The sequence below is a fragment of the Equus przewalskii genome, chromosome 9, assembly GCF_037783145.1.
Source record: "Equus przewalskii isolate Varuska chromosome 9, EquPr2, whole genome shotgun sequence".
In the NCBI taxonomy this organism is placed as follows: Eukaryota; Metazoa; Chordata; class Mammalia; order Perissodactyla; family Equidae; genus Equus; species Equus przewalskii.
The window spans coordinates 77,644,536-77,659,241 of NC_091839.1; the positions used below are offsets into that span (position 1 = coordinate 77,644,536).

Sequence of the window (14,706 nt, forward strand, 5' to 3'; positions counted from 1 at the left end):
CCTGAGCTCATTGAACTGTCTTCCTGAGTTTTCTTGTAACTCATTGAGTTTCTTTATGATAACTATTTTGAATTCACTGTCATTTAGATTTTAACTTTCTAGAGTTCAGGATTGGTGTCTGGAGACTTGTCATTTCCCTTCTGCTCTGAAGTGCTAATGTAGTTCTTTATGTGGTTTGATGAGTTGATCCTTTGCTGGCGCATTTGTGGGAGTATCAGGTCACAGATTCCACCTTCCACCACTGGGGAGCCAGCAGGAGCTGTGTTTTCTTATCCCATCCCATCTGCTGGAAGTTGTGAGGTTAGGGCTGCTCTGCATTTGCCTGGGCTGATGGCAGTCATTCTTCAGGTTATGGTCAGGTGGGCCGGGCCTCTGCACTGGGCAGGCAGTTAGGGCACTGTGGGCAGGCCTCTGTGCTCAGCAGGGGGCTGGCTGAGCTGCTCCACGCTAGGTGGGAGGGGTGCCTATGCAGGGGCTGAATCACCACTCAGTGGTCCCCATGGGTTGCTGTGCTCCACAGGCAGGGTGTCTTTTGAGAAGATAGGGTGCCTTCTCACCTGCGCTGTGCTAAGGGTGGGGAGCACCCACACAGGAGCTGAGCCACCACTTTGTAGATCCCTAAGGGCTGCTGTGTTCCATGGGTGGGGGCATCATTTGAGTGGGTGGGGCACCTTCTCACCTGTGCTGTGCTAGGGGAAAGAGGCACCTACACAGGGGCCGAGCTTGCCACTAAGTGGAGAGCATTCCCACAGGTGGGGCGACCACAGCGCATTGGGTGCTCCCATGGGCTGGGCTGCAACTCTGAGAGCTTTCATGCAGGCCAGGCTGTCCCCACATCCTCTAAGAGTTGTGGGGGCCTGCTGTGTGAGGATTCAAGAACTGGCTCGCTGATACTGGGGAGCAGGAAGGGTGCACTTATCTAGTTCCACTCCCTCCTGGGCATCTAGTCCACCCACCTTCAGATGCACAGCTGCATGGATCTCTCAGAAGTCCTGCTGTGCCGTGCAGGGAGTCCTCTGCTGGTTAATGAATGTCCATTCAGTTGTAACTTAAAGGAAAGAGACTGAGGGAACGACGTGCTTCTCCATGATGCTGATGTCAGTCTCTAAAAATCCAATTTTCAGCCAGAAATTATAATATATGCAAAGAAACAAAAAGTGTGACTCATATTCAGGAAAAAACCATCAGTGTGTGTGTGTACCCTGTTCTTAGAAAAACACAAGGTCGGGGCCGGCCCGGTGGCGCAGCAGTTAAGTTCGCACGTCCTGCTTCTTGGCGGCCCGGGGTTCGCTGGTTCAGATCCCGGGTGCGGACATGGCACCACTTGGCATGCCATACTGTGGTAAGCATCCCACATATAAAGTAGAGGAAGATGGGCAGAGATGTTAGCTTAGGGCCAGGCTTCCTCAGCAAAAAGAGGAGGACTGGCAGTAGTTAGCTGAGGGCTAATCTTCCTCAAAAAAAAAAGAAAAACACAAGGCTGTTTAAAACAATGAATGTAACACTGCGTCATTGTCTTTATATAACATTTGGATGATATATATATATATATATATATATACACACACACACACACATATATAACAATATAGCAGGAGAGGGATGAAGAAGTAGAGATACAATATAGAAAAAAATGTTATGCTTTACCAGAATTTTCAGCATTAATCTGAAGTAGATGGTAAGTTCAAGATGCATATTCTAACCTCTAGAGCAACTACTAAGAAAATCACATTTTAAAAAAGCTAAAACTCAATAGTGGAATTAACATGTTTTAATAAAAATATTTTAGCACAAATTTAAATGTGTGAAGGAGGAATGGAAGGACAAAAAAAAAAAAAGACTTGAGGCATATAGAAAACAAACAGCAAAGTGGCAGGCATCCATTCAGATTATTGGCAACCTTAGGTCTTGTGCAAAATGAGGTAAAAGAGACAATGGGGAGCAGCACAGACTGTGGTTTACCAAGAAGTCAAGGATGGGGCAGCGGCTCCCTTTAGAGTGGGCCTGCACTTTACATTTTCCCACAGTCTCATTACTCTCAGCTGCATGCTACACTTCTGGGTTCCCTTCACTGATTTTGTTACATGACTGATAACAAGGCGTCTCTCTTCCGTCCCAGGGATAAGTGTCCCTTCTCGACCCCACGGCACTCCCTTTGCAGATGCATATCCAACGGCAGTTCTCAAACCTTCCCAGAAATTATGTATAGACCATGCATAACTTTTGCAAAAATTAAATTGTTTTATTTCTTTCTTAGGGTTGAGAATAGGTGATTTAAATATTAAATGGATAAATTTAAACTTGTACATAAAGTTGTAGAAATGTTAAACATTTTGTTGGCATTTAGAGACAGTAGTGTAATTTTATGGTATTATTTGTAACACCATTTTATTAACGAGGAACCCAAGACTCAGAGGAACTCAGTTCTCGTAATCTGTACAAGGTCACGTAGTTAGCCAAGCTTCTTCCAGAAGGCGTGTTTTTCTGCTTACTCAAAAGAAAGAGAAATCAGGATGTCATACAAAGTCTTAAAAATAACGCCAAGGAAAATTTTTTTTCTAAGTCTCGTAAACATTAAAGAGCCATGTGGTTTTCCTCTTTTTAGACTGGGCTAGATGTCTGTGGTGTTGTACTGGGCACTGGGAGGGAGCTGGAGAGGCTCTGGAGCAAGCAGCTGCCAAGATAATTACTCCACAGCATATCTCACTTTGTAAAAGCCGAGAGGAGTTGTTTCTCAAGTATGAGAAGTCATAGTTCCAACACACATAAGTGGGTTTTGTTTAGTGTTTTGGTCTCATCTACATGCAAACTTTCAGGCCCCAAGGGAGAAAGGTTTAAATCTCTCTGTTTAGTAAAACTTGAGGAATCCTGTAAAACCTTAAACTATCATCTTTACTGCGTGCTAGAGCAGGACCCTCCATCGCTAACACAGAGGGGTTTAGGACTAAGGATGAAAAACTCGTTGTTCACCTTTGCACGAATCAGAGAAGTTGTGTAGTAGTTGCATGTCTCATAACTTTATTGTCCTTTGGAGCTTGGAGCTGTCCCTCAGACTGGAATATAGACAAGACCAGGCACGACTTCCACATGCATTGCTGAGTGCACAGCTAAACAATATGAGTGCCATACTCGAGCCATTTTTATTCTTCAGGTTTTAGAATTTCAACTGGATTTTTATAGTTACCCATAAAAGTCCCAGCTGGCACAGGAGAGGGAATGAGCATAAGGCAGAGGCCACATCCTGGTGGCCCATGTGCCAGGCCCACCCTGCAGATGTGTTACATTTTGTTTGGCCGTTTAAGTGTTTAAAGAAATTGCTTTTCTGAGTTTTGTAGACAAAATTTTGCAATCTGGAGCATTCACACAAACATCTACATTTCCTGTTTCTCTTGAGAAATCTCTCTGCCCAGAGTGGGCTCTCAGTGTGCTAAGTGAACACTGCGCCCTTTAACAGGGCACGCAGTTCACCTGCAGGGGGCGCCTCCCTCATCGATGCTCCTGGAGACGCCCTGATGTTTGAGTTTGTGACCCTGCAGGCTGTACGCTGACTTTCCAATGGGCGAAACCTTTACAGCGAATTTACAGCGACTTTACAGCGACTGGGTGTGGGTGGGGTCGGGGGGGTGCAGACAATACTCTGAGTGCGTTTGTTTTGTCAGGTTCAAAGCCACTTTGGAACGTTTCCGTTGAGCTGCTTTCAGAATTTTGACACTCATTTGATCAATCTCTGTGGAGCAAATCTCTGTCCTTGAATCTGATTTTTGGAAACAGTTAAAGGAAAAGCTGGAGCCAAGTTTGGGGCAAAAAATATGTGTGACTAGGAAATAGTGAAAACCTGTTTCACTTGGATGGTTTGTAAGCTGACTCAACGGTAATTGAAAAAAAAAAAAAGGACTCAATAATGGTTTGAGGGATGGCCTTTACTCCTTCCAGATGTCAGTTACCCTTTCCACTAAGCTGTCATAATATCTTATTTGTGACTCCATTATGCAGAGATGACTTGGTCTAAATTTTTTGTTTATTGCCCTCACCCCGTTCCACCAGACTGAGCACCACCTGGGAAAAACATACTTTTATTCCTCTTTGAGATGGTATGCTTAGTTGGAGGCCAAAAGACTGAAGGATTCATTATTGAATGAATGAGTCAATATAAATGGAAAGCACTCCAAGACGACTATTTTAAAGACGACAAGACACACTATATCTGTTAAAAGTCCATTCTCATTTTTTAAAACATTTGTATATATTCGTGTAATCAAAATGAGTTGACAACGAACTGTTTAAAAGTCACTGGACTCCCCTTGACAGGCAAGACGCACTCCGCTACACACTTGTGGTTTTTCTATGAGGAAGGAAATGTAAAAGCTGTAGATTCAGAGGTGAATCAAAACCCACTAAGATTACAGCCCACTGCTCGCATCGGTATCAGACCCTTTCAGACTGTGTTCAATTGTCCGATATTGCTAACCAAGCGTCAGCGTCAACCCCAGGACGGCGCAAGGCCGACACTTTGAAGCCTTCAATGCAGCGAGTCTAAAAGGACTAATTAAGTAAATAAATTAAAACGACAGCAGTGACAAAACCCCAAAAGCCACATAAAACCGTGAAGAACTCAGTGTCTCTCGTATGTGCGCGTATTTATAAAGGGAGATATTTTAAGGTTGGATATTCCTTTCCCAGAGCAGCGTAGGCAGCGGGTGGCAGGGCTTTAGGGAACTCTCGCTTGTTTCTACGTAGGAGAAAAGGTCGCCTTCCCCACGCCCACCCTATAGGCTATTTGCATGTCCATCCAGAAACGCAGGGTCTGTCCTGACCCCGCTCTCCTGCCTTCGAGAAGCTGCACAGCCTGGGCGGCCGCATCCTCCTCCTGCGCCCGCTCTATTTGGGGCCTCATGAGGTCATGGCCTGTGCAGACCACACTCTGCGCTTCCAGTCCCGCCCGCGCCGCCAGGCCACGCAGGGCGATTCCTGCAAGTGCGCGGACGGTGCCCAGGGCGCGAGCAGGGGCGGCTGGGGGGAAGGTCAAGACGGGCCCACGCAAAGGACCCGAAATAACCGACACGCTGGGAGCCCGAAATCAGACAGGAAGCCAAATAATCCGGGGCGTCGGGTTGCTTTCCCCTCCCTCGGAGGTCGGGGCGCGGGCGCGGGGCCAGGGGTCCGGCGGGCGGGGCCGGGCCGGGCGGGGCGGGGCGGGCGACTGGGCCTATTAAAGGCGCGGCGGGGCGGCGGGCCGAGCCGGGTCTCGATGGAGCGCGACGGCTGCGCGGGGGGCGGGAGCCACGGTGGCGGCTGTGAGGGAGGGCGCGGCTCCCGGGAGGACCCGGCGGGGAACGGCCGCGACCCGAGCCGCGGCCACGCGTCCCCGGCGCCCGGGGACCCGCAGGCGGCCGCGTCCCTGCTGGCCCCCATGGACGTGGGGGAGGAGCCGCTGGAGAAGGCGGCGCGCGCCGGCGCGGCCAAGGACCCCAACACCTACAAAGTGCTCTCGCTGGTAGGTCGGCGGCCCGGCCCGGGGGCGGGAGGGCGCCCGGCTGGTGCGCCCCAAGCGCGGTGGGCCCGGGGCTGGAGGGAGGCCCCTCTCCGCGCCCCTCTGCACCGCCGTCCGCGCGCGTCCCCCGCCTCCTGCCTGTGCCTGGGGGGCGTTCCCGCTCACCTGCGCGCGGATGCTCCCGAGGGCCTGCGGCGGGCGCGAGCTGCGGGCCAGTGTGGTCTTCAGAAACACCCCCTTCTCCCCAGACAGTACGAGATTTTCCGAGGGGAAAACGACCTGCCCGAAAGTTGGTCTAAGAAAGGAGTAACTGGGTACCCCCCCGACCCCGTTTGGGAAACTGGGTGCAGTACTGATGACTTTCCTTGCGGGAACTGATTCTGCTTGTAGGATTTAGCGGAGCTCCTGAAGTTTTATCAGGACCTTTAGAAAATATCTCTTCCTTTGGCTCTATTTAGGAATTTCCTTGTAGCTGTTCAGAAACTCCGTCAATGTGCATGTTATGTGAATGTGAAGAAACGTTTATGACTCTTCGTCTGCTCTTTTAACTATAGGCCACACGGTTTTTGTTGCTAATAAAAGTCCCCAATATTCCTCTGCTATTTTATCATCATAGATACAGGATCCGCAGTCAACTTTATGAAATGTGGAAGTTGTTTTGTATTCTGGATCTGTGGTCGGAAGTGCTGGACTGAGAGTCAGAAGCCTGGGTTCTTGGTTTCATGCCCGTTATAAATTGCTGAAGCCTTAATTCTCCCCAAACCTCAATTTCTTCTGTGTTAAAATGATGTTAAAACATCAACTCCATTGCGCATCGCGGAGAACCGTAGTGAGGATCAAATGGAACAACGTCTGTGGGGAAGTAAATTGAAAACTTCAAGGAGATGCAGTCATTTTTATTGTATTTATGGAAGTAGATTTCTAGGCATGGTTTACCCTAAAATACATTGTTACTTACGTATAATGATTGGACAATGCTATGGACAGAATATCTTTTCTTATTTTTGAAATCTTTTTTCCTTTGGGAAGCATTTACACTTTCACTATATTTTGGGTATCGTGGAGAGGTTACACTGCTTTGAGGAACCAACATTCCTGAAGAGAGAGTGTCGTTCACTTAGTACTTAATAAGCCTAAGGCTCAAAGAGTGAGTGCCCCAAATCACGCAATGTGTGCACCTCAAGATACATTTTTGCATCATATATCACTGTTTGAATTTGAACGTGTGATATTGATGAGAACCTAGTTTTGTCTGTTGTCACCTTTTTTGTTTTTGTTAATACGAGACCTTAGCTTATTTAGTATCAGTACTTTCATGTTTAGCACACTACAAGATAGTCAGTAATTGTACCTTGAATCTGCATGTCACTCCAATGTGGAATCATTTCTAAATGCCTATAGTCCTGAAAGGTTGCTAAATTTCCAGTTGCTAAATTCAGCTTTTAAATCGTTCCGTTACAGTAGGTATCCACACAAGTCTCCCTTTTGGAACGTGCATTTCCGTCTTTGACCTGCAGTCTGCTGGTCTGACAGCATTGTTACGCTCTGCTGCTGCACCTCTGGCTGTTTGAGACAGAAGTGTCTTAGGACTTGCTTCCTCTAGTAGGACAGTTGTGGATACCTTCTGTCCCATTAGGTGGGGTCTTCTGCTGTAACACGGATTGAATTGGAAAGCATTCTTAACTCACATCGTTTTGTTTTCTTTTTAGATCTTCATTCTGGTTTATTTCTTGCCAGACCGAATAGTTACCTCATGTCTTTTGATGAAATACTGTAGGACATTAATGTACACCAAAACTCATTGCTGTCTTTTTGAACCTCTTCATTAATGATTGAACTGAAAGTGAAACCTCTTATCCCCTCTTCTTTCCCTTCCCTGCTTTAATACCCTTCCTCCCCCCAGACCTTCCCCAAATGACCCACTTACATGGGGAAAAGTCTCCAAGAGGAGCTTGCGTTGGCATCAGAGCGCTCAGGGATGTGTCTTCTAGAAAGGAGCTGCAATGATGGGATTCCTTTTTCACGTTAAACATCAGCATGCTTTTCAAAAGCTGAAGAAATGGATTGACTGTGTCTGGGGTGGGGCTTAGTAGAGGCCAACTGCTGAGGTGGTCCTTAGCCACACAGGCTTTATCCAGTGGGGTAAATCCAGCAGTTGCCTTGCAGACAGATGATCAGGGGCAGTGTGACTGCTGCATTTTTCTGAACATATTTCAGGTAAACCTGGACGATGTAGGGATGTGAGAGTGGAGGCAGAGGGAAGATCCTGCCCGCATTTGCCCCTCCGCAGTGTGGTGTTTGATCCCAGGGGAAGACCAGCGTGTTCTGCTCTGGGATTTTGGGTCCTGGAAATGCTCGTGCCTGGGCACTGAGCCTGACCGTGGGAAACACCCAGAGGGCAAATCCAGGTGTTATTCTCCACATGGTTCAGGGGACATGGTAAATATTGATGCCTTTCCTTGGTTCTGAGCTAAGTTTTGAACTGAAGTGTGTCGACGAAAATAATCCATAAAATTTGGGAGAGTTTATTCTGAGCTAAAATCTGAGGACCATGGCCCGGGGCCTTTCTTCCTGAAGGAAGAAAGGGCAGCGAAGAAGTGAGATGTACAGAGTGGTTATATACCCCCAAACAAGATGTTTCACAAAGGATTGAAATGTCCCCCCCACAGTAGTGACAAGATTGCTTTGTTGGCACAGTGCTTGATGGACACAGCAGGTAGTGGGTCTGCTATCTTGGCAAGGAAGCAAGTCTCTTGTCTCGAGCTGGGTGGTCACAGCTGAGTGCAGCAATGAGTTCCTAGCCTAAGGAAAGATGCTTAATCCTTAAGGGAGTGCCAGTGTTGGGAGGGGGAGGGAAGTTGCACCTGTATCTCAAGGGGCTTTGTTCTTGCCATAGAGAATATCTAAAGCAGATATACAGTGCATGCTCAATGGCCATGGTCAGGCCCTTTTGGAAAGACAAGGTTTACACCAAATGGCTTCCTCATATACTCCAATATATCCTATTACTTGCCATTTTTATTTGTCAAGTGTCAGCCTCCACTGAGGCTGGACTTGAAGATTTCTTTGAAACGCCCGTCTTGTTCCCTGGCGTCGTTTAAAAGAACAGGTAATTTTCAACCACATTGTGATGCATTTTTCCCTTCTCCCGTGAGCCCTTCTACAGCAGTATTTTGCGTGTGTGACCTTCTGTGCCTATGGATGCCTGTACCTGTGTATGTGTCAGGGGCCCTGTGTGGGTGGTGGCGAGTGAAGATTCCTTTCACTTTTCAGTGAAAATGTTTTTTGTGAGTGGCAGAAGTTGGCCTTGTTTATCAGAAATTTGGGTATGAAAATGATTAATTCTGTTGTTAGCTTCTCTCCCCTTCCTCTTGCAACACGTTATCTTACCTCTAGAATGCAACCTGGAGAATGTTCAGGGTAGTTCTCTGCTCTTGATTTGACTTGGAATTGACATTGCTCTTTGGTTTGTAAAATTTAATGTCCATCCAGCCACAGTTTAGCATTTTACTTCAAAATGACCAGAGCGTCTTAGAGGCCAGAGAAGTCTCCAGTTTGCCCCTCATGCTATTTGTGTCACGTGTTCTAATGAAGTGCTCCAAAGATTTCTAGGAACCCAACAGACTGTTGTGTTTACTGCTGGACCTGAGACAGTGCCTGATGGTCAGTGTCACTCTTGGTTGAATGAATGAATGCACTGCGTTTTTACTTAGCCCGGGTGACATTTTGACTTGGAAAAGGGCAAGATGGGCAGACTGAATACACAGCCACAGACCCATATGTCCAGTTGAAGGTCTGGAATCTAAATACAGATGCAGTAATAGAGATGACGCTTGGGTGTAAATTCAGGGATGAGATCCACTGGGCTATGATTGTGTTAGCGCAGAGGGAGACGGCAGAGGCGGTGAGTGACCTATAAACACAAGTTCCCAACTAAGGGCCGTGTACCTGAGGGGCCACAGAGGCCTCCATGACAACGTGGATTCAGAATCAGGGTCTAGCCACTGGGCGCTCCCTCAGGTACAAACAACCTGTGTGTGACCATCTGGCAGGTACAAGTGAGGCCATCCTGCTGGTACCAACGACAGTCTCCCTCACTATACCAGGGCCTCTCCTTTTAGGTGCCTTCGCTGTCACACCCCAAATTCACTCTCTGTGGCTCTGGTAGGGAACCGTTTTCTCCAGCCTTGCTTTCTATTACTTGCTGTCTCTGCTTTGAGTCATGTTCTGGTCTTTCTCTCGCTCACCTCTTACATCTGTGCTATGTCCACTCCATGCGGTCTCTCTCTCCTGGATACGCAGCCACCCTTTCAACACCTTTCTCTTTTTCCCTTCTCTTCCACTCTTTCAGTTCACTCTGGACACTCAGGTTTGCCATCTCCTCCCCCATCGTATCCTAGTCTTGACTCTGGAGAGAATCCTTAGTGGCCATGTTGAAACCTTTGTGTTCTGTATCATAAAGAACTGGGACCATTAACCTTATTAGAATATTTACAGAAATTTTTATCTCTCAGCTTCTCATCTTCCTCCAGCTAACTCTTTTTTGTCTCAGATTTCAGTATTAAAAGTAAACAAAAATAATTTTAGATTTAGTTTTGTTTTTGAGTTTGATAAATTCCATTGCAAAATATTTGTGTGACTTTTAAGGCAAAATAAATGTATTTCATCTATGTTATTGGCTTTTTGGACAAGCCAGAAAGCTTAATTGTGGTTTATAACTTTTTTTTTTCAGTAGAGGAAGAGGCATTTCAAGTTTCAAACAACTTAGGAATAAATAAACGTTTGAAATACAACTTGTGGTTAGAGATATGCCCTGGTTAAAATAAACACGCCTCTGTCAACCATGAAATGTGTCCCAGACAACGAGCAATAAACAAGAAACCTTTTAGCACATGAGGTCAGGGCAGAACGTGGGTTACTCTGCTGGCCTAAGTCCTCTGCAGCAGGAACGGATGTTCAGATGCTGACCCCAAATGAAAACCCTTTGACATTAAATAAGATCCAAGTTATATATTCGCCAAGAAAGTGTCATCATATATTTAAAAGGGCTTTTCGAAAGAGTGACCGGAATGTTCAACTAAATATTAACTAGAACTCGCGATTTCCTGAGTATTTTAGTTATCTGAGGTTCAATTACAAGAATTAAGATAACATCTAAAATATTTTTCATTTTATCCTCCTTCACTTTAGTTTCTAGGATAAGATTTGCTGGAAATATAGGTGGTAAAGTTTGGATGATTGTTCTTCACATTGCACTTGGCATTTTAGAAAGCATTTTCCCGTCTATTCTTAACTGATCCTCAAACAGCAGCAACTCTGAAACAGGAAAATCTGGTGACAGTCAATCCTTCTTTACAGATGAGGAAACTGAGGCACATGGGGTGGCAATCGGGTTTCTTAAATGTACATAGGAGCCACCTGGGAGCTGTTGAAGACAGATTCCTGGGCTCCCATCCCAGAGGTTGTGATTTAGAAGATTTGAAATTGTTATGGACTGCATGTTTGTGTCCCTTCCCAGTTCATGTTGAAGCCGCAGCTCCCAGTGCCATGGTATTTGGAGATGGGGCCTTTGGGAGCCAGTTAGATTTAGATGATGTCATGAGGGTGGGGCACTCATGATGGGATTAGTGGCCTTGTAAGAAGAGGAAGAGAGAGGATGCGACCCCTTCTTCTCCCCTCCTTTCCCCTCCCCCTCCCCTTCCACATATGGAGCAAAGGCCACCTGCCAGCTAGGAAGAGACCTTCACCAGAAAGCAAACTGGCCAGCACCTTAATCTTGGACTTCCCAGCCTCCAGAGCTGTGAGAAGTACATTTCTATTGTTTCCGCCACCCTGTCTGTGGCATTTTGTTATAGCACTTGAGCAGACTAAGATAGGAATGGAAGCAGAGAATCTGTAGTTTTTAGACAAGCACCTCAAGTTACTCAGATTTAGTAGGTTCATTTACTCCACTTCTAGAAATAGTGAGTTAGATTTATAGGCAAAAGTCACACCATTTGTAAGTAGAAGACTGTGTAACTGACAGGACTTTTTTTTTTTCTTTTGGTGAGGGAGAGTGGCCCTGAGCTAACATGTCTTGCCAATCTTCCTCTTTTTGTTTGAGGAAAATTGTCCCTGAGCTAACATCTGTTGCACATCTTCCTCTGTTTTATGTGGGACACTGCCACAGTGTGGCCTGATGAGCTGCACTAGGTCCTCTGTCCAGGTTTCGAACCTGTGAGCCCCCGGGCCGCCAAAGAGGAGTGTGTGAACTTAACCACTATGCCACTGGGCCAGCCCCCCGGCAGGACTTTTAACTATAGATTTTTATTTGGACTCATGGCTAATGGCATCCCATTCTTTGGCCTTTATCAGTGTGAAATCAATAAGCACGGTGTTAGGAACTTCCAGCGTAGATATATTTTGGGGAAAGTGACCTTCTTCTTAATATGTTTCCTTCTTAATACATCTTTAAATGTCCTGGAATAGGAAAATAGAGAGTCGTGATAGAAAATCATTTTGGAGGGAGTGAATTTTTGCAGGCATATCTCAGTTGTGGATGGGTCATTTTCTCACCATATCCTAGGACTTTACACAGATTTAGGGGGCAAACATTCTATCACAGGTGTGGTTGAAACCCTTCAAGATCATTCTGTCTTGGTTTTTGGGAAATATTCCTGAGAAAGTAGCTCATTCCTAAAGCTGACTTCTTTCGCCTGAAGAACTTTTTGTCATTAGCTTGCATGTGGACCCTGTGGTCTCTCATGGAGAGAGGAACTGAGAAGGAACTCAAGTAGTTTCTTAGGATGCTGTTGGGCAGCAAAACACATACAACTGTCATTATGAGATTTTTCCAAATAGAATCTCATTTCTCCACAGTAACTTTATGTGATTCTGGATAAATATTTTTGTAAGCAAAAGGCAACACAGGTAGGACAACGTTTCAGCCAAAATATTTCAGACAGCAGTTCTCAAAGCGTGGTCTCTGGATCCCTGGGAGGTCCCTCAGAGTCTTTCAGGGGGACCTTGAAATCCAAACTATTTTAACGTCAATAGTACAATGGTATTTGCCCTTTTCCTTGTGTTGGCGTTCACACTGATGGTGTTAAAGCATTGCTGGGTAAAACTCCTGGCACCTTAGCATGAATCAAGGCAGTGGCTTCAATTGCACAAGTAGTCATGTACTTGCAATTAAAACAAAAGAAGTCAGTTTCACTTGAAAGAATGTACTAGATGAAGCAGTAAAAATGTCCTTGATGAAGTGGATTTCATTAAATCTCAACCTAAATTATCTGCCTTTTTAATATTCTGTGTGACCAAATTGGAAGTATGCACATAGCATATGCAATATATGTATTATACATATATACACACATGTATATATGTACACGTTATACATAGGCGTTACATACATGTACATATAACGCATACATGTCATACATATACATACACATCTGTTGCATACTGAAGTACCGTTGTTTTCTGGAGGAAAAGCACTCGTACTGCTGTTGGAGTTGTGAGCTGAACCAGCTGCTTTCTTTCATGGAACGAAGAACACCTGACAAACTGGTTATTCAGAATTGGGCATTGGCACACATTTCTCAAAAATGAATAATGTTAGCTTGTCACTTCAAGGAAAACAAGTTACTTGTTGCCTATGATAAAATCTGATCTTTTAGGCAAAAATTAGAATTTTTATATCTGCCATTGTAAGCTTGACAGCTCCCCAGTCATTAAAGACTTTTCTGATGAAATCGATGGAGATAGTAGGAATGTGATTTTTTTCATATGGTTATAATGACGTGTTATAATTTGGAAGAACCGTGTAGCTCCGTGAACTAATCTTTTCCAATGGATGATTTACGGAATTATGCATGGGTGTAAGTGCCATTCAAAGTGCAAGATAGACTAATGTATTTTAATGTAACAGGATGAAAAGATCATCTATATTGTTTCAAGTTTCATCTTGCATTTTGCCTTTAAGAAATGATCAATTGTAGAATTTTGGTGTGGTTTTAAAGAAGTGTCCACAGTTATCTGAAAAGGGTTCTTAGGGTCCTCAGTCATTTTCAAGAGTATAAAGGGATTCTGAGATCAAAAGTTTTAAGAATATCTACTTTAAGGAAAGGTGTACATTCAATACTATTTTAAGAACTGGGGAGAGGAGAAAAGGAGATTAAGACATGTAAAAAGAATCAGCTAGTTACAATTGTATCTTTATTTATGTAAAGTCGTTTATAGATTTCAAAATACTTCCACATCTGCTACCTCTTTTGGTCCAAATCACAGCTCTGCCATTATCTCCATTTTAGAGATGAAAAAATCATGCTCAGAAATTTGGAGAACTTTCCAAGATCACAAAACTAATAATTCTCTTAATGCCGTTGCTATAGTTTATAGACAGATGGTTTTTTTCTTTTTGAGGAAGATTAGCCCTGAGCTAACATATGCTGCCAATCCTCCTCTTTTGCTGAGGAAGACTGGCCCTGAGTCAACATCCATGCCCATCTTCCTCTACTTTATATGTGGTATGCCTACCACAGCATGGCTTGCCAAGCGGTGCCATGTCCGCACCTGGGATCCAAACTGGCAAACCCCGGGCCGCCAAAGCGGAACATGCAAACTTAACTGCTGTGCCATCAGGCCGGCCCCTAGACAGATGGTTGTGAAGTCAGACAGAATTGGGTTTAATCCTGGTACTGTTATTAGCTGCTTGAATATCGGCAAATAACTTGTTTCTTGAATATCAGCTTCCACAACCATAGAACAGAGATGATAAAATGATGTTAGGTGTTGTTAGGAGAATTAAATTAGGTAATGTATGCAAAGTGGCACATAGTGTGCCCTGAATAAGTGGTCACTCTTCTTATTATTGACAAGCTTCAGTGTGACTGAATTGTTTACTTCTCCTTGTTCAGAAGACATTTTACATCCTTGCTACCCAAAGTGTGGTCTGCAGACTAGCATATCAGCGTCACCTCCTTGGAACTTGTACAAAATGCAGAATCTTGGGCCCCACCCCAGGCCTAGGGAACCAGATCCTGCATTTTCACAGATGCCCCCAGCATTTGTCTGCACATTGAAGTTTGAGGAGCAGCACTCCACAGGGCTATGAGGTGGCACAGAAAGCACACCAACCTGAATTTCTTTAGCTGGGCATTCTAATCAACCCTTCTTTGTCATTAACTTCATAAACGATGCTATGATAAAGGAAAAAAATTACTAAGTGTTGCTTA

The 14,706-nt window shown here is 45.0% G+C and overlaps 1 protein-coding gene across 3 annotated transcripts in view; it reads left to right on the plus strand.

The window, feature by feature from the left end:
• The first annotated feature begins 5,226 nt into the window (after window positions 1–5,226).
• Window positions 5,227–14,706, plus strand: part of ENPP1 (ectonucleotide pyrophosphatase/phosphodiesterase 1) — a 398,848-nt gene continuing 389,368 nt past the window's right edge. For all 3 annotated transcript variants that reach the window (XM_070557172.1, XM_070557171.1, XM_008538323.2), the window contains exon 1: window positions 5,227–5,494. In XM_070557172.1, the coding sequence (XP_070413273.1) occupies window positions 5,249–5,494 (246 nt within the window). In that variant the 5' untranslated portion in view covers window positions 5,227–5,248. The remainder of the gene's footprint in view (window positions 5,495–14,706) is intronic.